Genomic DNA, 24,090 nt, shown 5'->3' on the forward strand with positions numbered 1-24,090 from the left:
GCCAGGACCAACAAAAGAGCACTTCTCCTGAGGTCCAGATCAAGGGGCCAGACCTAAACGGGACTTCCCACTGGGAATCTGTCCTTCCTCCCTCCTTCCCTCCCTCCCCTGCTAGCAACTTGGCATAAACCAGAACCAGCCCCCGTGCGCCCAACGGCTGTGGCCGAAATGCCTCCCGCCGTCGGGCCTCAGGCCGGAAACCTCCCCGACTCGGGGCGTCTGGCAGGGGAAGGGGCGGGCGCAGGCGGCGGGGCAGGCTGGAGGATGCACGCGGGGCTCCTGGGGCTCTCCGCCCTGCTGCAGGCGGCGGAGCAGAGCGCGCGTGAGTGCAGCGCAGCCGCGGCTGGCGCCGGCGGGTGCTCCCTCCACCACCCTACCCCACCCCAGCGCCGGCGGGGGCGCACACCCCACCCTGCCCGCTTGGGCAGCCTGCAGAGCGCTGCGCGCTGGTACTTGCACGCCGGCTTTCCTCCCAGTTTGCCGAGCCCGCCCGCCGATCCTTAGTGGGTGCTCGTGGTTGCCAGAGCCCTGGCGGATGCACAATCCCCCGCCGGTGCTCGAGAGCCCTCAGGAATGCACGATCCCCCCCGGCGGTTGCATGAATTTCCACCCCTCCCCCCCATGCATGACCGATCCAGGGGTCCCCCACGGATGGGGGATTCCCCCGCCGGAAAAGGCGGACTGGCATCCCGCCCTCGCTCCAGAATTCTTATTCCACGCGCTTCGCAAAGTGCTGTGCTGCAAGATGCGCCCCGCCTCTCCCCATCGCCCCGGCCGGCCTGAAGAGGGGAGGCCGCTCGGGAGCCGAGGGCTTGGGGGACCCAGGGCCTGAAGGGCAGTGGCTCCCCACTGGGGTTTGGGGTGGGGCAGACGAGACTGCCGGGGAACCCAACCACCGAGTGAAGGCAAAGCAAAGCGGCCATACTTTTCGCGCCCTTCGCGTTTGAACGTGTAACTCTTTCGGTGCCGGAGAGGAGTGTCTCCGCCCACTTCCGCCACGCCTCCGGTTCTCAGTCCTCCGGGCCCGCCTCTGGGGAGCGGGACGGTGGCCTTAGGGAGGCTCCAGGATCAAGAAGGTTCCTCGCCCGCTACCATCACGCACGCCTTCGGGACCCGCCGGGCGCTGACTCTCTCTGATCTGCGCCGCGGTTCCTCGCCCGTCCCCGGGCTCACCCGCTGCGCTTTCTCCAAGCGGCGCTGGAGGAGCCGGGGTGGGGTCCTACCCAAGCACTCCCAATTCCTGCCCTGCGGCAGGGGAGGGCTAAAACCGGACGGGCAGGCCCTGGTTGGCGAGTGTGTGGCGGGACGCGCAGGCGGTTAGACCGCTGGACAGAGCCCAGGGCCCAGACGCCTCTGCTGGGGCTCCCAGCTGTTCCTCAGGGCAGTGCATTTGCCACCGAAATTCATGGCTTGTGCTCATAGACCCACTTTAAACTTTAATACTGTAAAATCCAAGTAACAGTGATTTAAAAGAGTTACTGGGCATCCCCGTGTCCACCAGCGCTGCTGCCTCCATTACCAGCCTCATCGGATCCTCAGCCGCGGTGGGGAGGTGCTGACAGTGAGGGCCCGCTGCACAGGTGGAGGAGGCTGCCTCACCCAATTAGCTGGGAGGATAAAGGCCAGCAGGTGGGCAGCAGTGCAGGGTGACTGAGGACCCTGTGGGGAGAGGAATGCTGGTCCTCTGCACCATGTCCCAGAGAGGAGGCGGCACACTTAGAGCACGTCCCAGCTGCCAGGTACTTGGTACAGTGGCTCCTTGTAACAGAGGGAGGTGCCCCAGAGAGCCCTGACACCTTTATGCCCCTGTTGCCAGCCAGCTCTGCCAGCTCCCAGGCAGGGTCTAGCAGAGTCTTGCTCGCGGTGGGGACACCATGTTGATTGGTTAGGTTGCTTGGTTTTGTCTTTTAATGAGATGGAGTGTCGAGTATGTAGACAAGAGGCTCAGGAAAGCAAGTTCATTGTCCTCACAGGTGCCAGAGGCAGGAGGCCACAGAGGGCCCCTGAGGAAGTACAGTGGTCAGGAGGCAGAAGACAGCAGCCAGGGTAGAGAGGCCAGGTTGGGGCCTCCCAGATAAGGACCAAGCACAGCGGGGTCAGTTTAGGACAGCTAACATGGATGATTTGTGTATGTGTTGAGCTCTTTTGACCCCTGGATGCCTGACTCCTGGCACTGAGACGACTAAGGCAGAGCAGTACTGTCTCGTGGGGTGGGAGCCAGACAGAGGAGGGTGGCCCTGGGTTGGGCAGTCTGCATGTCACAAGCATGCTCCTGGAGGCGCCCTGTGCTACCTCCGAGAGAAGCAGTCTCTTCCCACCCAAGAAACTTTGTAAGATTTCAGAGCATTGTAATATCCGGAAAACCTGAAAATACTTACAGCCCTATCCTTCCAATAACCCCTCTGGTTTTTCTCGTCCCTCCAGGCTTCTGTACTGTGGTTTACTACTTCACCACAGGACAGCTTCTCTGGGGGTGGCTGGCCTTTTCTGTCCTCCTGCCTGGCTTCCTGGTCCAGGGCCTGAGCTATCTGTGGTTCCGAGAAGATGGGTATCTGGGACGTGGCCTGTTGGTGATGCTGCACCTCCTGCAGCTGGGCGTCTGGAAGCGGTAAGAACAGCCAGCCTCCTTCCACCTCCAGAGCATGACCAGGTGCAAGAAGGGACTCCTCTGACCTCTGTCCATATGTTCTGTCCTTAAGGTCCTGGAAGTTCAGGATCACACCTCTGCTTGATACTGACATCCCCTCATCCAGCATCTCTAACACCAGGGCCCCCTCCTAGATGCATCTGTAAACCTTTAGAAAGCTTTTTCTTGTCTTCAGCTAAATTCTGTCTTCATGTTGTGTCCATCCTTTGGTCAACCTTTGGAGCCTCATAAAGCTGCTCATGGCAGCTCTGTTTGAACACCTATTATCTTAGGCCAGGAAGGTGACGTAGTTGAGTTAGCCACAGGCTAGACAGTGAACACCCCCATACCCTCACACCCCACAGCAGCATCTGTTCAAACTTTTGTGAAAGGAAGAAGTCGTCTGGGAGCCAGGACCAGTGTTTTTGCCACAGAAAAGCTGCCAGAGATGTATCTAGTGCTGTGGGCTTACCTGTGGTCCACGGGCCACCTCTGAGGCCAGGTGTGGCTTCTCCCGGAGCACCTGGAAACAGGGAGTTGTCAGAGAGATGTGGCAGTGAGTTTGCACAAATGTGCACTTCAGCAATCAGCCGCCTCAGTGATCCCATAGGGCTGAAGGGACTTTTTGTAAAGGAGAAGAATTCAGGGATCAGATTGGTAAAGCCTGTAGCTCGAGTGTTTATCCCAGGCCATGAGAGTTCAAGAATTGGAAGTGTACTGAAGGAGCCCTTGCCAAGTGTTGCTCTCTGTTCTGAGGGTTTGTGCTGTCCCAGTCACTGTCCCTAGGACTTTCTCACAAGGCCCTGAAACAAGTATGTACCAGGTTCACAGGTGGGAGCCCCAGGTCCAGAGAGAACATGGGCATGGCATGCTGCCTGCCCCACCCCGGGGACCCTCAGGCCAGAGTGGAAGGTGCTCCTGAGAAAGACATGGGGCAGCCACCACAGCATCACAGGCCCCGCAGTCGGCCGTCTGTGTCAGCAGGCTCCACAAACACAGCCACAGCCACCACAGAGGCTCCCCAGCTGGGCCTGCATGGGCCAGAGTGCTGGGGAGGACTGGACACGAGGTCTGGGAGGCAGCAGAGAATCTTTTGCCTGGACTTGGGGCCTGCAGCCTCTTCTGAGCACTGCCTAGTGTCTCCATACTCTCCCTAATCAGCCTGGCCTCGAAATGAGAGCAGGAGGGCCGCGGGCCTCTTCCTGACCTCAGCCATCATAGTCATCAAGAACGAGACCTCAGGGGCCAGAGACCTATGGAGAAACTGAGCCAGGCTTTCCTAAGCAAATGTTTGATAGCTGATAGCCTGCGGAGTTGACTGGCCCTGTAGTTGCTAAGGAGAAGCCTTCTGAGTAATTGTCAGGTAGATGTGCCTTCTGAGACTCTGGGCAGCCTCAGGCCCACCTCATCCAGCGCCTTCTTCAGAGGTGGGGATGCAAGAGGCCCGGGGCATGTCCAGATTCTTGGTATTGGTATTTGACAGTGGACCCCACCCTCTTGTCTTCCCCTGGGCTCTCAGAATCTCCATAAGCACACTGATATTCTGGTACATACTGAAAATTAGCATGGGTAAGTGAAGAGAGATGCAAAAATTAGGAGCTAGGAAAGACAACTAGTCACGTGTATCTGATCATTATAAAGAAGTGAAGGTAACCAAAGAAATTTACACATGATTTAAAAGAACACAAAAAAATTTTTAAAAGGGGAGGTTGAGCGAATAAAAAGAAAAATAAAAGCCAGAAAAGGGGGCAAAATATCAGAACATGATCAAGGCAGAGTGGGCAGTTTTTAAAAACAAGCCACAAATTTGGTTCTAACTTCATGACAGTATATGCATAAGAAACTACCCAGCTTACAAGTTTTCTGAGATTACAAATTAGCCAAAACACAGAAATCTACTTCCTTAGTAAGGAGATTTGAAAATAGAAAGAAGAATCTTTTCCTTATTCTGAAGCTAGCGCTTTCAGCTCTCACAAAGAAAACATGGTAAAAGTAGTCTTTTAAAGCAAATCTTTTTTTTTTTTTAATCACAGTTTGGTAAGTCACCTGTAGGGGGAGCCAAAACAGTGGTATTTTGCACAATCCTGAGTTGGATCCCAATGGCCCACAGGGAGTGATTCCATAAGGAAATGCAGAGGAGCCTTCAAAAACAGAGCAATCAATAAACCACAACCCTCTTGAGGAAAGTTGCTTATAAAACTTCAGGACTTTAAAACACAATTGCTGAATTTTTTTAACACAAAATGATACAAACTATATTCATGTTAAATCTGACTGTTCAAACCTGACATTAGTAGCAGCTTGTTTAAACCAAGAGTCACTTTTTTTTCTATTTGGGCTTTTTGTGTCCCTTCTACTACTCTGTTACCAACGTCTTTTTAACAATGTTTAAAGCCTGTCAATTCAATTAAACTCCGTGTAAACTGGTAGAAGAGTCCCTAGCTAATCTCCTCAGCATGCATTCTGTGTTAGCACATTTAGAAGTTAAAAGTTCTTTCAAAGAAAGAGGCACATTTTAAGGGCGTGTAAGATAAGCTCAGTGTAGATGGGTGGAGACTGAATACTTAAAAAGTACATAAAACACAGCTCTAGTCAAAACCTTGAGCTGCAGGCTGACAGGGCCAACATCCCCAGGAATGTTACATTGGAAAAAAAAATCACTTATTCTCCACGTCTTGGGCCCAAGACAGACTACTCTAGTTGTAGTGGACACATTTTCTTGCTTACTTGTTAGTCAGAAAAGACTAGATTGCTGAGAAACTGAATTCTAAAGACAAGTTAGGCTGATGGGTTGTGTTTCCAAGCCTCTGTGTGGAGCCCGTGTTTTTAATGCGACCAAGACCCTGGACCGTCATCCACAGGGCTCAGCATGCTTGATGTGTGACTGTTCATGGTTAGTGACTCATGTGTGCCCGAGGGGCTGCAGACACGCCAGTGAGGGCAGTCTCTGAGGCTGAGTTGGGAACAGAGCTGAGAGTGGCATTACCAGCACAGAGAAGGATGTCGGCAGAGCACTGTCCCTACACCCGCTGAGGTCTGGTCCTGGCACCTCTGCAGGTTCTCACATGGTGGGGGGGCGGGGAGGCGACTCTGACCAGGAAGCTGCAGTGTTGCTGCAAAGGCACAGCAGCTTCCAGAAACTCCTGTCTGGGGAGTGGACATCTGTCTTCAGTACAGGAGAGTGTTCTCTAGAGCAGGGAAAGTGCCAGGGCAGAGGGACCTTGGTTGTAGCCTAAGGAGCTTGCGGTTGGAAGCCCTGAGAGAGCCGAGACCACCGTGGCAGGCTGGGCCTGGAAGAGCTGCCCTAGCAACAGTCGGCCGAGGCTGTCAGAAGCCAGGCCAGAGCAGCTGGGGGCCTGGGTGTGCTGTGCCAGGACAGATAGGTTGGATCTCAGGACCAGGTAGCCACCTCTCTGCACCTTCCATATCACCCCAGCTTTCCCAGGGCCCCCAGTGACCTACTGTCACAAAACCTGGGGGGCTGCCCTCCCTCAGGCCGTCCGCATCCCGGAGGGCAGCAGCCTCAGCCCACCCCGGAACCTTTCACCGTCTGGCCCCAGCCTCTGTTCCACCAGACTCTTGACAGATCCCAGACGTGGACCCTTCCCACTGCCCCGCTCCCTGTCCCACTGACCCCACACACCCTTGAGGTTCCCTCCCACCTCAGCTGCCCAACAAGGCCTTCACACCCTCCCCCCAGAGAGCCCTCCTCGACCTCCCGACCCCCTGCCAGGACTCGGGCTCCACCTCCACCCTCACTGCTCATTTTGATGGTTTCTTCCTCAATCCTTTCACGTGTGTTTTCTTTCCAAAACTGAATCATAAGCTTCTAGTGAACATGGTTCATTTTTCTGGTTATATTTTTGGAGTTTCATATGTTTTTTCTTAACATTAAGTTTGTGTCAGAATCAGAGCTTCAAAGACTCAGTGAGAAACCAGTTCACTCCAGGATTCCAAATCATGAAAAAGGAAAACTGTTTTCCCTCAGCATCTTCCCTAGGCCCTCAGCCCCGTAAGTAAAACCCTTTCAAAGGGGACCCCCCACCTTCTGCTTGGACATAGCGGAGCTGGCCAGAGATCAGAGTCTGCCTGTCACGGCAGAGACTAGGGAGATGCTTGGGAAGCCTTCCCCTGTGGACTTCCAGGGACATTGGCTCTGGCCCAGGGGTTGCTCAACTGTGTCTCTGAACTTGGACAAAACCAGGAGGTTCTGCTCCTAAATGGAGCTGTGGGCACCACCGCCCACACAGCAGGCAGGTGGTCACCTCCCTTGTTGCTGCTGATGCTTAGAAACCTCATCACCAATGGGAACTCAGAGTCCACGGAACCCCCAAGTGTGACCAGGGAGTGGCATGGTTGTTAGATAGTCCGTGTGGCCCTTTGGGCAGTTTAGCAGGTGACCCACGCCACATTGTAGACAGCTTTCAGAAGATGAGAATATGAGGAAAAGGCCTCTGGGATGGGTTTATGGGAAACAGGCCTTTCACTGGTGTTTGACCCTCTTCCAGACCCTAGGAAGGTTACCCAGGTGGGCTGAGCTGAAGTGTCCTTGGGGTCCTGCGCAGCCCGGTGCTACAGATGTGTGAGGGGACTCATCCCTTCTGCTGTTTTCTGTGTCCACCTGGCTGCTAGCAGCTGTCCATCTGCCTCCAGCTGCCTCTGGTTCCCCATTGCCTCAGCCTGGTTTGCACGCTCCACCTTGACGACATGCCTTCCCTTTCTCATCTTGCCACCTGACAGCCTGACTCTCCTCCATCCACGTGTGTGTGTGTGTGTATGTGTGTGTGTGCAAGTGCAAGCATGTGAGCATGTGTGCATGTGTGCGGCTTCTCTTTCTCATCCTGGCCCCTAAGCATGAACAGCCCCCCAGCTTCTTGGGTGTCATAATTTTAGGGCACAAGGTTCTTGTGTGTCGCAGTTTTAGGGCACACAAAGCTCTGCACTCCATGAGTGTGAGGATGAGGGTTTTCTCATCTCTCTGGGCTCTAAAGACATGACCACACACAGCACCTTGGAGCAAGCAGCTGCTGAAGGAATTGATTCCCATCCCAAGAGGCTCTGGGGCAGGGGAGCCCGTGGAGTTGCCTTCAACCTTGCCAGCCTACCCGACTGGGTTTCCTTGCCCTGTGGCAGCTCCTGCACTGGGTCCTGGCTCCTCACCTGCCCTCCCCACCCTCCCAGATGTGGGGAGTCTGTGGCACATAGGCTGGGCCTGGCTGAGCACCAGAACTCAGGGCACACCCATTGGAACTGACATCTTCAGCTTGGAGTCAGCCCAGTGACAGTCTGACTGATGACTCTGGGTGACATTGATGAGTACCTAGGGTATTTCCCGGAATGCTACCTGTCAATGAGTGAAAGAGGGTATCCTATTGAGTCCTGCCACAGCCTGGCTCCATGTCACCATGCCCCTTGCTCTTCTTTAGGCACTGGGACACTACATCAAGTGCTCTGTCAAAGGCAGAGGAGGCTCCCCACTGGGGACAGCTGTGGCTGCAGGAGGCTGACCTGTCAGCCCTCCGGCTCCTGGAGGCCCTGCTGCAGACGGGGCCCCACCTGCTGCTCCAGACATATGTTTTTCTAGCCTCAGACTTCACAGATGTTGTGCCAGGTGAGTACCTCTTGCTGCAGAGCTCAGACTGTCAACTTCCCAAGGGGGACATGAACACATGACTGGTTAGCAAAACCCTCCCAACTGAGACTTCCCCTGCCCGGGAGAATGAGGGCATCCTGTGCTCACTAGCCCGTAGGGGACTACAGGTGGCTTTGCTTGGGGCAATGCATTCTCAGTGAGCTGGCTCTCCTGGGGGTTAGACTGTAAGGTCAGGCCAGAAGATAGAAATTGTGCACTTAAGATGACCCTGAAAATACCCCAGGAAGAACTGCTTCTCAGTGAGATCAGTGCTCCATCTTCCCTGTGTCCTTAGTCACTAGAATAACTCCTAAAGCAGCCAGAGCTGACTCCAGAGCCTCATGGAAACCACAACTCAGATCCCAGATGATGCACATTTCCATCTCCTGCATCCACAATCTCTCTTTCCCTCCCTCCCTCCGCTCCCTCTCTTTCTCCTTCCTTCCCTCCTTCCCTCACCCACCTCCTCCCTCCCCCTCCCTCTGTGTGCACGACATGTACATAAACCAAATGCTCAGAAGACAGGACTGTATCATTCTTCCATGCATCTTCATCGAAGGGCCTGATGCCGTTTATGTTCTGATTATAGATTTTTATTAAATCTCCTTCACATGATCCAGTGATTGAGCAGCAAAACACCTGGGAAGGAACTACATTCATCATCTTCCAGGGTCTGCTTTGTTCTAAACAGAACTTAGACCAGAGGGTTTGGACCTGGGGCTGGGAAGTTCTTCCTAAGGGCTTACAAAGGGATAGGCCATTTGCTGGGCAGGGCACCCAGGACATTGGGCAGTGGAAGTGCTTCTTTGTGTCCTCATTTATTCCTGTATACAGATTTGTACCTTCGTGCACACAGTTGTTAATGTTTCCACCTTCAAGGGACTTGGTCAGTGGTGTCCTCTGTAGAGGTGGGTTTTAATGAGAGGTTATATGCCCCATTAAACCAATGAACCTGGGGCTGGGGATGTGGCTTAAGTGGTAGCGCGCTCGCCTGGCATGCATGCGGCCAGGGTTCGATCCTCAGCACCACATACAAACAAAGATGTTGTGTCCACCGAAAACTAAATAAATAAATATTTTTTAAAAAGAAACTCTCTTTAAAAAAAAAAAAAAAAAAGCAATGAACCTTCAACTGTGGCTGTTTGGAGCCTGCGAGGAATGTTCTGTCTGTTTGCTTCCCTTTCAGGAGTCAGCGCCCTGCTCTCCTGGTCCTCACTGTCCTGGGCCCTGGTGTCCTACACCCACTTCCTGGGTGTCCTGAAGCCAGGCCACCGCGTCATGCCATGGGCTGCCCTCTTCTGCCAGCAGCTCTGGCGGATGGGCATGCTGGGGACCCGCGTCCTGAGTCTGGCTCTGTTCTGCAGAGCTTACCGCGTTTGGGTCCTGGTGGTTGGAGGTAAGCCGAACTCACACCCTGGTCATCTACTGCTGCATAACACCACACCGCAGAGCTGCATGTCTTAGAAATCACTGTTGATGATCATGAGCCCCAGGTCTGGGGCTGGCTTGGCTGGGCCGGTGGCTCCTGCTTAGGGGTCGCCTGTGGTTGCAGCAGGAGAGCAGGCCTCTGGGTTCACAGGGAGGCTGGAGCGGGCTGCGTGCACACATGGCCTTGCTCTTCCACAAAGTAGCCTGGACTCACCCTTGGCAGCTGAGAATTCCAAGACAGGAAGTGGGACCTGCCAGTCCTCTTAAAAGCCAGGCCTAGAACTGGCTCAGTATTGCTTCTGCTGGGCTCTGCCGGTCCGAGCAGCCACAGGCAACCCAGATCCCCCTGCGTGGAGGCGCAGACCCAAGCTCCCAGAGGGCTGTGGAGTGGGAAGGAGGGCACGCGGCTTGCTCTGGAGAGACCTCGCCATAGCTTACATATCCCAGCCTCGAAAGTCCTAGGGACCCCCAGGGCATAGACACCATTCTACATCACAGACCAAAATCTTTCCCTAGAAAAACTGTCATTCAAATAGGAGGGAGGTCTGGGGTCCCATTGCCCTGATCCAGAACAAAAATATACAAGTTATGCGAAGCTGCTTATAGTCCCTAAAAGTGCTCCGACATTGTCTCTGTCTGAAACGAGACAGCTCTTCAGAACCCCAGCCCTCTGTCCAGGGCACACAGAGATGCACAGTGATGACAGGGAGTCTCTCTGGCCTTGCACACTCCTGAATGGGGTCTGTGTGTCTCTGCCAAGGACAGCAGTCTCCTCTGGTCATCAGTGAATACACTCTGCAAGAAAGAACAGTGTACTCTTGTTTTAAGGGAACTGGAGACATTGAGAGATATTTGGCCCTTGGGCCCAGAACAAACATTTGATACAGTTATTGGGAGGGAAAAAAAAAACTTGCTCCAAAAGAGAAATTAACGATGTTTTTATTCATCCTTTTAAAAACTCGGCTTTAACTCTAGAAGGATATTACTCATCTTAAAACATAGGCATAAAAACTATAGCTGGACCACATAGAATCTTTCCCTGTGGGTACAGAGGGTTTGGGCTCATGTAGTAACAATTTTAAAATAGTAGAGTCGATTTTGTAACTGCCTCCTTAAAACCTTTCTGGAACCAAAAAGGCAGGGGTACGTAACATCTGACATGTGTCATCGAGGGCAGCAGCTCGTCTTTGTTTCCGAGTCTCCAGACTAGGCCAGTGCCCTTTGGGAGGCTCGAGAGGTGATAGGTGCAGAGCTGGACTGGCCGCTTTGCCGCTCCTCCACTCCTCTGGGTTCTGGTGTCTGTTCTTGGATGCTGGGGCAAGCAGAGAGGGATGTTTCCAGGCCGTGCTTCTGTGTTCTTGCCCCCTCCCCCACCTCCCCCTGGACCCTGACCACCACCGCTCGCCTCTCCCCAGGTGCCCACTGGCTGGTGATGACGTTCTGGCTCGTAGCCCAGCAGAGTGACATCATCGACAGCACCTGCCACTGGCGACTGTTCAACCTGCTGGTGGGGGCCGTGTACATCCTCTGCTACCTCGACTTCTGGGACAGCCCTTCCAGAAGGAGGATGGCCAGCTTCTACTCGGCAAGTGCGACGGGGGCGCTCTTTCATCCCGGCTCTCCCAGAATGTGTGTGGCCTGTCGTGTGTGTGTGTGTCTGTGTGCACAGGAGCCTGTGTATGTTTCTGTGTACACAGGAGCGTGAGTGTGCACACAGCTATGAAAGAAGGACTGGCGTGGTTTACAAGAAAATTCTAAAAGGAATTAGTCTTGAATGGAGACGACAGGCTGTGAAAATACTAAGCCGATGTCCAGGTGCCACCACAGAATCACTGTGGCAAAGCTGAGGCACGTTTGGTGTGTTCTCTGCTGTCTGCTGAGGGTCCCTGCAGGTTCTCGTCCCGCAAAACGGCCTTGGTCATCACCTCAGTCTTTACCAGGTGTTTATCACCGAGTTCCAGATGCGGTCCTACCTAGGGTGACAATCTCAAAGGTGGCCTGATGTCAGTCTTCAGGTTGCTTCTATTTCAGCAGAAATTTCTACCCATTTTTTTAAAAATTCATATTGGTAAGTTCACATGATAGTAAGGCAGGATGTGGGCCAGGCAGGAGAGACCTACCAGCATGGCTTCCCATTGGTGACCAGAGATACTTGGGGCCAGAAGGTGAAGGTTGAGCTGCACTGTGAAGAGCAGAGCAGAGAAAATATGGCCCAGAGGTGCAGGCCCCAGGTTTCGAAGGCTAACGAGGTGACGGAACCCCAGCCCTGCTGGTCACGACCCAGAACTCAGATCCTCGCAGCCTTTTCCACCTGTCCCTCAGTGTTCCTGTGACAAGTAAGACCCATCTACTTGCAAGATCAAACAACAGGTGGCATAAGTAGCTTGGCACAGAGTAACCTATAAGTGGAGGTGAGACACGTGACAGATGTCACAAGCCTTAGCAGGCAAACTCCAGCGGGGGTTACACATTCAAAAGGAAATACAGTTAAAAAAAGATGGTGAGACACCAGCCGAGCCGGTGACAATTATAAGGAAAATACAGATAACGACCACCCAGCTTCCCAAGGGGACCTCAGACCTCCAGGAGCCTGAGCCAGCTGGGTCCTCATGACTGTTAGGGAGCTGGGGCCCTCTCAGAAACTGAGGCAGCACAAAGACCCCCTCTTCAAACCCCAATTCTTGCAATCGGGTCAGAAAGACTGCAGACATGTCGCTCAGAGCAACAAGAATGTTTAATGAAGGAATAGGAAAGCAGAAGGGGACACTCTCAAGGGAGAGGGTGGGTCCTCTCAGGGAAGACAGGGACCGTGTACCTCTCCTGCACTCCAGTTTTATTGGGGATCCCAGAGAAGTTTCCAGAGAGTCCTGCCCGGGTCCACCTCTTGACTTTGGACTGACAGCAGGACGGTATCAGACTTTCAGGCCTTCCCTGCCATGGCAACTCTAGGTCACCTTGGCCCGTGCTGACCAGCTCTAGTTGAATTCTTAACCACACGCAGATCGATTTTCTGGTTAGGAAGAACTTTCCTTATCTCTCAAAGTTCTGGGATCTGGTCACAAAAATCTCCTGGGTTCCTCCCATCAGTGTTCTCCTGGGCCTGCATTTCTCCTGCAGTGAACAACAGGTAGTTTGCTGAGGAAGGTGACGTATCCTGTCCACTGAGGGGTTCTGTTTCTAGGGGCCATTTGGCCTGGGCACCCTGGAGACAGCGAGGAAGAGCTGCAGATCCAGGAAGGGCGCGGTGGCTCTGCCTTGTTCTGACAGGTGGTGGCTCTGCCTTGGTCCCACAGGTAATGCTGCTGGAAGACATCATTCTTTTGGTGCTGGCCACTGACTTCCTCCAGGGGGCCTCGTGGAGCAGTCTGCGGACCATAGCTGGGGTCTTGTCTGGATTTCTGATAGGTAAGACCCACCGTGGCCGCCTTCTCCAAGCCTCCTCAACTTGGTTGTCTTGTTTTTATGTTGGACTCAGAGGACAGGAAACTGAGCTCAGAGGTGGTGGGCTGGGGACTGAGGACAGAGCCACTGTGCTGTGGCTGGAGGCCATGCTCCAGGGCAAGAGAAACTGAGATCAGCCCTGTTGTCCTGTCTTGACTGCTGGGAACTCAGGTGAGGCTGGGCCTAGCCCTGTGTAGCCAAAATGCCTCCTGTGCCAGCCCCTCTCCAGGCTCCCATGGGGTTAGGGTGATTTCCCTCTCCTCCCTGTCCTGGCCTGACCACACGGCCACGGGCACTCTGGTGTCTGTCACATCTGCAGCTGGTTGGAGAGAGTTTGCACAGAGGTCTCTAGGAGACTCCACGAGACCAGCAGTTGCTAAGTGGTCTAGCTGCGTCCACCCCAGCTCCGTCATGGGCATCAGCACCGTGCTCGGGGGCTTCAGGTATCAGTCACACTTAGTGAATGGACAACCTGATGTCACTGCTGTGTCCATGTGTTGACCTTGCCTCCCTGATAGGGGTGAGCTCAGCAGGGGCTTCATCCCTGCACTTGAAGGATGATGCTAGCCTGCCCCCCCCCCCCGCCCTGCCAGCCGCTCTTGAGCCTGTGGTGGATTGTCCAGGATGGCCACCACACGTGGCAGTGGCCCCTGCCCAGGATCCCCCATTGTTCACTACAAGTCTTAGTCCTGAGGTCCTGCCCATGCCCCCCCCCTCACCTGGTCCTGAGGTCCTGCCCATGCCCCCCCCCTCACCTGGTCCTGAGGTCCTGCCACGCCCCACCCCTTCCTCTGCCCACTTGTACTCTGAAGGAAGCACATGGAGGCAACAAGACCACCTGACACCTGGGCCCTCCCCAGAGAGGTGGGCAGCAGGGACCTAGGGCCCTCTTCTTGCCCCAGCTCTGGGGGTGGGCTGGCCTACGAGAGCAGCTGTGACAGGGGAAAGAGCAACCTAGACACAAAGCCTTCGAGGTGAGAGACCATTCACAGCACAGAGGAGATTCCCAGATCACGGGTCTATGGCAAGTACGTGAGCCCCAGCCACCTGGGCCTTAAGCCTGCCTCCTCTTCCTCAGAGTCCTGGCTTGGCAGAGTGGGTGGCTGAGCCAATGCTGCTTCTTCAGATGAACTTTTCAGATAGTTGTAGTTTTGATCATGCAGAGAGTACCCTGTACCCATCACCCAGTCTCCACCCTGCAAGACTATATCACAGTCTCACAACCAGGACAGCATGTGACACAGCCCAGACAGGAAGACCCTCCCACACCAAAGACCCCCACAGCACCCACTTCCTCTCACCCCACCACACCCCCAGCTCCTGGCCAGCCACCCACCCTCCACCTCTGCACCTCTACCACTTCAAGGATGTTACGTAAATGCCCTTGTGGTACCAGTTCTGGGTGGTCCTCTTCCCTCACCGGCCCTTTGATGGCTGAGCAGCATTCCACAGCGTGGCAGGACCACAGTTGAACCACCCGCCCACTGAAGGGCATCCGTGTAGCCCTTTATAACACAGCTTAGCTAGCTGCGCTTTCCTTTCTAAGCCGCTGGTGTGCGTAGAATGACCCATCTCAAGAACAGCAGGCTGCCCAGGCAGGTGAGAACCTGAGGCTCCCGGGGGCTCCTGGCCCTGCCGAGCAATCCCTGGGGGGTGGGGCCATGTGGCAGGTGGGATCACGGCGGAGCCAGCCATGAGGACTGACCTCTTTGCATGCTATGGCTCAGGGGAGGCACAGTGGAGTCCTATAAGCTCGGGGTGGGAAGAGCACAGGCAGGGCTCAGCCAGAGTGGGCCTGCCTGTCCCTCTCCACTGAAGGCAGAGCTTGAGCAGGCCTGGCTCACGAGGGGCCTCAGGAATCCTCAGCAGGAAGAGATACAAAACAACGAAAAAGAAAGAAATTTTGTGAGCCAGTTGTTCAACACAGGCATTATTGAGAATTAACTATATTATGTGTATACTTACAATCAAATACACTATATCAAAACTGATATCACTAAATATGAAACAAAATGGAAAGGAAGAAGGTAGGAAGGGAGGGGAGGGAGATTTGTAGTCCAAAGAGCTAGAGCTCAGGCTGAAAGTAGACAGTTCCTGCTCACATTTAGCCCCCACCACCTTTCCTTCTTTATTGAGCACCTACTGCCTGCCAGCCTGGGACTACAACCCAAAACCAGCAAATCGCGTGGCCCTTGGAGAGACTTTTCACTGGATCTGTGTGCTAAGGACTTCTATGACCCACAGCTTGGTTCGTCTTGGGTCATTCATTGTAAAAGGTGGCACTAGGTCCCTCCCAGCAATGTGAGAGCAGTGTGCAGAAGTTGTGATCAGGGCCTGCTGCAGAGGCCACACCGAGCATGTAGGGATTCTGCCCCGTGTCCCTGGTTCGAGCCCTGAGCAGTGGTCCTTGGCCCGAGAGACAGAGGGTCTGGGGCAGAGTCCTGGGGCCCCTTGCAGCTCTTCACACTGGTGTGTCCTGGCGCCCTCAGACTCTTCTCGCCAGCACTTCCTCCCATTTCCTGCGGTTGATAAGGAGCGCCCTGCCCAGCGCTCCTCCAGTGCCGCAGGAAGCTGGGCGCTGTGTGGGAGGCTTACTGGAATGCTCTGTTAAAGAGATTACCCAGCAGTCAACACTCCTGATCAAAATATGCGAAAAAGGCAACAATGTGACAAAGGTGTTTGCACACAGAGGAAGCCCGGCTGCTGCTCCTGGAAGTTCCTTGATGTAGCTATTCAGGAGCAGGACGGCCTGGGCTGCAGCCCTCTGCCAGCACCAGAGCGCTGTGGCCCCTCCACCAGGGTGTTGACTGAGAACTCTTCTAGGCATGTTGCACACTCACACACGTGTGCCCACTCCACACGCTACACATCCCCGTGCTACACATCCACTACACACATGTACACACATATATTCTCACACACAACCCGAGCACTCGGTGGGAGTGTGCTTGAGAAGGAAGACCCAGAATCAGTAGGAGTCAAGCTCTCTTGTTCCAGTTGAAGATGAGCTGCAAACCCTAGAAGCTGCAAACTCCCCCAGAACATGCATTTCTCAGGCTCCAAATAGTCTCACTTTGGATCCCACTGATATTGCTCTACTCAAAATGGCTGGAACCTGGAACCACAAACCATGAGGCTGCAGGACTTCCGAGAACTTGACCTGGTACTCTTTCTGTCTTTTCAGGCAGCGTGTCGCTGGTTATTTATTACAGCCTGTTGCACCCCAAGTCCACAGACATCTGGCCAGGCTTCGTGAGGACGTGCAGAGGCCCTGCCGGCAGGGACAGCGCAGAGCAGGAGGCCCCTCCCGGGACCACGGCTCCAGCGGCCGGGAGGCCCGAGAGCACAGAGTCTTGCCACGGAGAAAGCTGGGTGCTGGAGAAGGCCTCCAGCCCAGAGCAGGGCCCTGCAGAGGCAGAGACGGGGGACACAGGCTCCAGGGAGGGGTCCCTCCTGAGCCGCCACCACTGGCTGCTGGTGAAACTTGCCCTAAAAACAGGAAATGTGCCCAAGATCAACGCAGCCCTGGGAGAGGACAGTTCTGGCTGCCCTTGTCCCCCCACATGGGGGTCCAGTCAACACTGCAGTCTGCAGGGGCAGACCCTATTTACCCAGAGAGCCCACCTGTCATCCCCCCATGATGCTTCAGCCCTAGAGAAAGGCTCCAAGTTTGAAGGGACCCCAAAAGCAGAGGTGGACGCCTTGGAAACCTCGAGTTACATCTCTTTTGCCAGTGATCACCAGGACAGTGTGCCCACCCAGAAGCCGTCAGCTCCACGTGGGGAGGACGACCCAAAGGAGAGAGCCAGAGCTGCCCCCAGGGAGCAGGGGAGGACTGCAGGGGGGCAGCTGAGAGGAAGCAAGGGACCGGAGAGCACAACATTGTACTTCAGTGCCACCACGGAAGTGGCCATGTCCTCACACCAAGAGGGCAGCCCCACATCCCTGCTGTTGGCCCGCTCCAGGAGGATGCCGGGAGAGAGCAGCCCTGCCCAGCCTCCCTTGCCCCTCACTGTGGCCAACATCAGCCCCATCCTAGGCGCAGGCCCGTGCAGACACTTCCGCCCCAGCCCAGGCCTCCCTGGACCAGCCCTGGGTGGCTCAGAGTGTGGGGAGTGGCAGGAGCCGGCAGAGGCCCTGAGCCATCCTGCTGTAGGTGGCACCCCAAGGCTGTGGCCACAGATGAGCCTGAGATCCGCTGAAGAGCCCCGCCTCACGTCCACCCCCAAGTCCGAGCCCATCCAGAGGGACTGCAGCTGCCCGGACAGGATGAAGCCCGAGGCAAGCTTCTATATCTGACCACAGTCACAGTGAGACAACAGGTCACAAATGGGGCCAGCCACCGGGAGCCATGATGAGAGAAACCACCTCTGACGTCTTCGTCCTTGGACGGGCTTTTCCTCCTCTGGCTCGCCGTCTGCCCACCTGAAAAATGAGGGAGCAGGACTGGATGCCCCCTGTACCTCCTGCAAGAACGTCTCCTGTGGCACCAGCACAGGGGACATCCTAGCACTGTGTACCCGGGTGAAGGCTCCCAGGCTGCTCGCCTCCTCCAGTGAGCTGAATGGTCCCCATTTCCCATCTTGGTGGCACTAGGAAACAAAGGTAAAACTCAGTTCTGTTTTACCCTGGGTTCTTGGTAACTAACTTTTCCTGACACTGAGTGCTTATTAAATTTTTTTAATAAACGTATTCCAACTGCATTATTTCTTGGAGTCACGCAGCTAGACAATGCAAACTCTGGAAGCAGAACTACAGTGCCTGGAGTCAACTGAACCCGCAAACGCCGTTCTGAGATTTCCTCGCTCTTTGGCAGAGTCTGGATGGTATTTTTCAGTGAAATCCCAGATCTCCTTCCCGCAGGCCAGCCGGCCAGCAGTTCTTTGTCTGCTTTTGATAACTGCCATTCTGACTGGCGTGAGATGAAACCTTAGAGTAAGGTTTTCCTTTATCTCCAAACACTGCTTCCTCCTCCATTCCACGAGAGAAACTATCCAACTCAAGTGCATCCAGCGAGGGCTGCCAGCGCGCCCTGGTGACAGTTTCTTCCTCGCTCCTCTCTATAGGCTGACCCTGTGGGTAGGAATTTCCATCCTTTCTCTACGCCTTCCTTCATCGCTGGCTAAGGAGACCCAATCATAAACCCTCTAGAGAAAGGACACGGGAGGGCTGTGTGCTGTTAGGGTGGGGAGCTTCTCCTCTCCAGGTGTCTCTGGGTCCAGGGACAGCATCAGAGACCCAAAGAGGACGGGAAGCCAGCCTCACTTAGGCCAAGACCACACAAACATCGGCAGTGAGCTCGCAGACATCCTCGTCACCAGCCATGGAAGCCAATCAGACAGCTCAATGCAACAGTGAACGTCAACTATGGGGAGTTTAAAAAGAATGAGTCATAGTGACAGTCACTGTGCCTCACATCATCCGTTTTTTTTTTCCTCCTCTGCCTAGGTTCTCACCAGCTGAGTGAGAAGAACATGGGCCCCTCAATTCCTCCCCTTCATCCTCTGATTCTCAACTCCAGCATGCCTTTAATTTTTTTATTAGTTCTAATTAGTTATACATGATAGTGGAAAGCTCTTCAATTCATTGTACACAAATGGAGAATTTTTCACTTCTCTGGTCGTACATGGAGTAACATCATTCGTGCAGTCATGCATGTACCTAGAGAATGATGTTCGTCTCATTCCACCATCTTTCCTACCCCTTGCCCCCTCCCCTTTGCCCCATCCAAAGTTCCTCCACTCATCTCATGCACACCCCCCATTATGGATTAGCATCCACTTATTGGAGAAAGCATTCAGCCTTTGGTTTTGGGGGGGATTGGCTTGTTTCACTTAGCATGATGTTTTCCAGCTCCATCCATTTACCTGCAAATTCCATGATTTTATTCTTTTAATGCTGAGTAATATTCCATTGTGTATATATACCACAGTTTCTTTATTCATTCATCTATTGAAGGGCGTCTAGGTTGATTCCACAGTGTAGCTATTGTGAATTGAGCTGCTATAAACATTGAAGTGGCTGTGTCCCTGTAGTATGCTGTTTTTAAGTCCTTTTGGGATAAACCCAGGAGTGGTATAGCTGGGTCAAATGTTGGTTCCATTCCAAGTTTTCTAAGGAATCTCCATACTGCTTTCCAGACTGGTTGCACCAATTTGCAGTCCCACCAGCAATGTATGAGTGTGCCTTTTCCTCCTACATCCTCACCAATAATTATTGTTGCTCATATTCTTGATAAATGTCATTCTGACTGGCATGAGGTGAAACCTTAGAGTAGTTTTGATTTGCATTTCTCTAATTACTAGAGATGTTGAACATTTTTTTCATATATTTGTGGAAAAGAACCTAGTAATTAGACCAGAGACCTTATGCCTAATAGAAGAAAAACTAGGCCCAAATCTTCTTTATGTTGGATTAGGCCCTGACTTACTTAACAAGACTCCTAAAGCGCAAGAAATAAAATCAAGAATCAATCAATGGAATTGATTCAAATTAAAAAGCTTGTTCTCAGGGAAAAAAAAAAACAACCAATGAGGTGAAGAGAGAGGCAAATTTTTGCCACATGCATGTCAGGTAGAGTACTAATCTCCAGGATATAAAAAGAACTCAAAAAACTTAACACCAAAAAAATAAACAACCCAATCAATACATGGGCCAAGGAACTGAACAGACGCTTCTTATAAACAAATCCAGCCCGCCTTCAGAGAGCCTTGTCCTGCTGGCCTCCTCCACCTCACCTCTCCCTGGCTGCCCCCCGTCCTCTGCCCTCCATGACCTCTCCCAGGCTGGAAACCCATCCCCACTTGGAGCTCTGGGTCTTCAAAGCCAGCACAGAGCCTGTGACATTCCAGGAAAAATTAGCAAAGTGGGGAGACTTTAGTCAGGACTTGCAGCTCTGCCCCCCGTGGTAAAAGGCGCTGTGGCAAAACAGTGTGGCAGAGGGAAGCGGCTCAGACTCTGTGCCCCCAGATACAAATATATACCCCAAGGCCACGCCCCTAATGCCCCACCCCCTCCAGCCACACCCCACCTGCCTCCAGTCAGCACCCAGTTAATCCCACCAGGGACTAACTCCTGATTGGGTTGAGGCTCTCATTACCCAATCATTTCACCTGGAAACCTTGCATTGTCTCACTCTGGACCTCTCGGGGACACCTCCCATCCAAACCATAACAACCTAACTTCTTCTCCCAGGGGGGACACCTGACCGTCCACAAGCTGCAGGCCATAGCTTTCATGCGTCTTCCTCACTGCCATTCCTACCCAGGCAGGGAAACCCAGCCCCAGACCTGCAGGGAATTCGATGGTTCCCGTAACCTTCTGTTCCTGGGGAAGGCTGTTTGGTGTAGCCCCTTGTGAGAGGCGCGGCAGGCATCCAGCAAACGCCTCTTTTCTGGAATTCAGTGAGGCTTTTCTCAAGGACCAGGAGCAAAGCTTCTGAAGGGCCATTGTGGACACGGGTCTCAGCAGACAACCCCCCCTTTGTAGTGGGGGCTCTGTTACCTCAGGACGCAATGCCCCCTCACCCTGGAGGGGCTGCTCTCAGTGCTGTGGAGGGGAGTTTCCAAAGCCAAGGAGGCCGGGAGCACCACGGTTTGCTGCCACTCACCTGAGGGACTAGGCTCTGGCGGCCACTGGGCCCCATCGGAACCGTGCTGTTGGCGAGGGCAGCAGCCAGCCCACAGGGACCAGGGAAGGAAATGAAAGCCCTGGGCCCTCTCTCCTCAGACGCCATCATGGGCCAGCGCTCACCGGAAGCCAGAGGACTTGGAGCTTCCCACACAGCTCCCATGGCCCAGAATGGGCAGACTGGGCAGAGGGGAAACTGAAGATCACTGAGGGTTGCCACGGGACATGCCTCCAGATGCCCGGACACACTGTGACCTCTGCCCAAACGGCCCCCATGCCGTGGCCTCTGTGTGTGTCCACTTTACATGGTGGTCCTCTCCCTGGTGCGTGCTGTCTGCACTCTGGGCTCTGGCCTGTGGCTGCATCTGGCTGGGGCCTTCACGGCTCGTCCACATGACTCATTTAGACTTTATTAGGAAGGGAAAAGCAGAAGGGAGATTCTGCATCTTCTGCCGGCTCCTACACGACAGAAGAAATCCTGGAGGGGGACATTTGAAGACCTCTCTGGCTCTCTGTAACACAGGAATGGCCCAGCAAAGCCAGCCGCGGCCCCTCACTGCTTACCCTCCTCCTTTAAGGACAAACAGCACAAAATCTCAGTGACATGGACCAGCACTGCACACCACTCAGGTTGGGTCTGTGGGATCTAAGGGACCCTTCCGCAGGCTGTGGTCCAGGTCCCATCCACTCACACCCCAGGCTACGGGGCAGTGGCCAGGCCCTTCGTTCTTCTAGAGAGGAAGTCTGGGAATTGCCTGATGGGTGGGTGGACACACAGGCATAGGACCCACCAACCCAGGTTCCCTGCTGGGGACAACACTCCTCCCGCAGAGGAGGGCAGAACTGGCAGCACCTTCACTCCCCTGGTACCCTGTCTGTCCATCATGTGATCCTGGAGTTCACAGTGCTCCAAGTTATAGCAGCCCAAAGGATTAATGCTCCGCTGCCAAGGGCTCTGAATCCAGAAATGGATTCTATGCATATCTTAAAAGTTCAGCATTTCTAAATAAAAAAATAGGTCTAACCCTCATACCCCAAAAGATCTGCTTTCATGTGTCAACAAGAGGTCTGACGTACATTTTCTCTTGCTGCTCTGCAGAGTAGGGGAAATGCCTTCAATTCCACTCAGGCCCCAAATCCTGAGAGTTCATGGTTCTCACAAAACCTAGAAAGGCAAACAGGACACTCTGAGAGATCTGGGGGGGAAATAATCCAGAAAGCAGGGCCCTTGAGGAAAGCACCACCTAGCTTTCCTCCGTTGCCTCTTTCATCATATAGAAAGAAGCTCGGTCCTGCTGGGGAGGCGTGGAGCAGGGGAGGTGTGGAGCAGGGGACCCACCACCACCCCCGGTGACTCCTCTGCTTTTGCCTCAGGAGGGGAGCAGACCTGCTCCCCACCAGGCGCGGGCAGACACGTTCACCTGTTTTCCACGTATATTCTGCCCCGTTGAGCACGAGGCCTGATGGTTCCTTCTGAGTCTTTTCATGGAGGTGATCTCCAGCTACATGTTGACTACACTAGGGTTTTTAAGCACCACGAAAGGATTTTCCTTGGAAACTCAGTCTAGTTTCTCTCTTTAAGAGAGTTTTAGTTTTCTGTCTTGAATTTGATCCTAGTTCTATATTATATGTATTCTACTTCTATATATTAAAGTGTATTTTATATACACATATTTCTATACATGCATATTTCTACTTAGGATGACTGGCTGTCCTGGCCTCCCCAGGCCTGGGGGTTCCCTTGAATGGGAGTCCCAGGCCAACCAGGAGGGCGGTCACCCTAATAGTGGTTAGCTCTATTCAACTTTTCTTCTCTAATGCAGCTCCCAAGTCAGAGAAGAAAGAAACCATGCCCTGGTTAAAAACGTGGGAGACGACGCAGTTTGCCGGGGTCAGCTCCTGCACTGAGCAACCACCAGTCCTCACCATCGGAGTCTCCAGAATCAATGTGACCAGCGTCCCCCTTGTGATCCACGGCTACCAGAGCCAGCGTAATCACCAGCTTCAGGCTGCAGCATCGCCTGCTCTGAACTGGAAGCTATAATCCAGATTTTAAGTTAACATCTCACAGGAGGAAACCTCCCATGGAAAAATACCCATGGAAAAGTCCACACTGATACACTCATTGTGGCAAGGCTATAATTACCGCATCGCCGTCAGGGTTTCCATTCTACGTGGGGCCCGAATCTTGGTGGAGCACAATTCTTTCCAGCTGGAGTAACACGGACAGGTTTTCAGCTCATTGGGGATTTTTCCAAATTGTTTACACATTGGCAAGGCTGGGGTTGGGGAAAGGAAAGAGGGGGAAGATGAGGCTAGGAACAGAATAAACAGTAGGGATTCCTGTTCCTAGGGTGTCCTTTCCACTGAAACTGGAAGAACACAAAAAGCAACCGACCAGGCTGATTAAGAATATCACCCGACTCGACTCCTGAGTTTGAGGTTTTAAATGACACGTTGTCCTTAGTTTTCTTTTTAAAATGAAGTATTAAATGAAAGAACCAGGATTAATCCTTTTCCCCTCATCCCTGAAGCGTGGCCCACCACTGAAGAAACGAGCTCTGGGCTCTCTGTGCCTCGGGGAGAGCAGTATTGGGAAGAGCCAAGTGGGAAATGGGTCTTTTTCTAGCAAAGTCTGAGGTTGCAGATAACGACTTCATCTTTCTGAGTGTCTGGCCTCTTGCTGCAAGACGGGGACACTGTTGGCTGGCCTGACTTGGTAGTAGATTTCTTAAGCATGTCCCCAAGGCCACAGGTGTGAACTGTCTTACCAAGTGGCAGGATCCTTCTGTTCCTTCTTTCCCTGGTCCTCAAGCTGATCCCCTGCTGCCCTCCAGACACAGTGAAGTCAGGGGCCTCCTGCTGGTCCACGGAGGCCAGGGAAGAAGGCGTACCTACACCCCACTCTGCCTCTCCGGACACTGCCTCTCCCCATGCCATGCACCTGCAGGCTCTCCAGCTTACTTTTCTGAAGGTTTTACAGTCGTTGCTCCAGGACCGAAAAATCTCTGAAGGACATCTCACCCTCATCTGGTGACCTTGTACAGCACCAGAGGAGAAGCCTCCTCCGTGGAGTCTTTGGGGACAAAGACACAGATCTTTCTCAAGGCACACAGAGGGACCAACAGAATGACCAATACAGCTCCTCAAACAGCAGGAGAGTCAGAGATGTTGGTCCCTGCCTTACCCTGCATCGGGGCCTGGGGACAGGGCTGAGGGCCTCTGTTCTAGCTGTTGTTAGTCTTCAGTCACAGCCATTGCAGAGCGAAGGATGAAGTGTTACTTGGATATTCAGCCCCAACTTTCCATTCTCAAACATGTTAAGAATTCGGAG

The 24,090-nt window shown here is 53.6% G+C and overlaps 1 protein-coding gene across 1 annotated transcript; it reads left to right on the plus strand.

The window, feature by feature from the left end:
- The first annotated feature begins 264 nt into the window (after window positions 1-264).
- Xkr5 (XK related 5) lies at window positions 265-17,426 on the plus strand. The gene is made up of 7 exons (XM_026380550.2): window positions 265-322; window positions 2,425-2,608; window positions 8,053-8,237; window positions 9,445-9,654; window positions 11,102-11,271; window positions 12,980-13,091; window positions 16,312-17,426. The coding sequence occupies exons 1-7, from the start codon at window positions 265-267 to the stop codon at window positions 17,424-17,426; spliced, it is 2,034 nt and encodes a 677-aa protein (XP_026236335.2).
- The last annotated feature ends 6,664 nt before the right edge of the window (window positions 17,427-24,090 follow it).

The sequence above is a fragment of the Urocitellus parryii genome, chromosome 14 (assembly GCF_045843805.1).
Source record: "Urocitellus parryii isolate mUroPar1 chromosome 14, mUroPar1.hap1, whole genome shotgun sequence".
Classification (NCBI taxonomy): domain Eukaryota; kingdom Metazoa; phylum Chordata; class Mammalia; order Rodentia; family Sciuridae; genus Urocitellus; species Urocitellus parryii.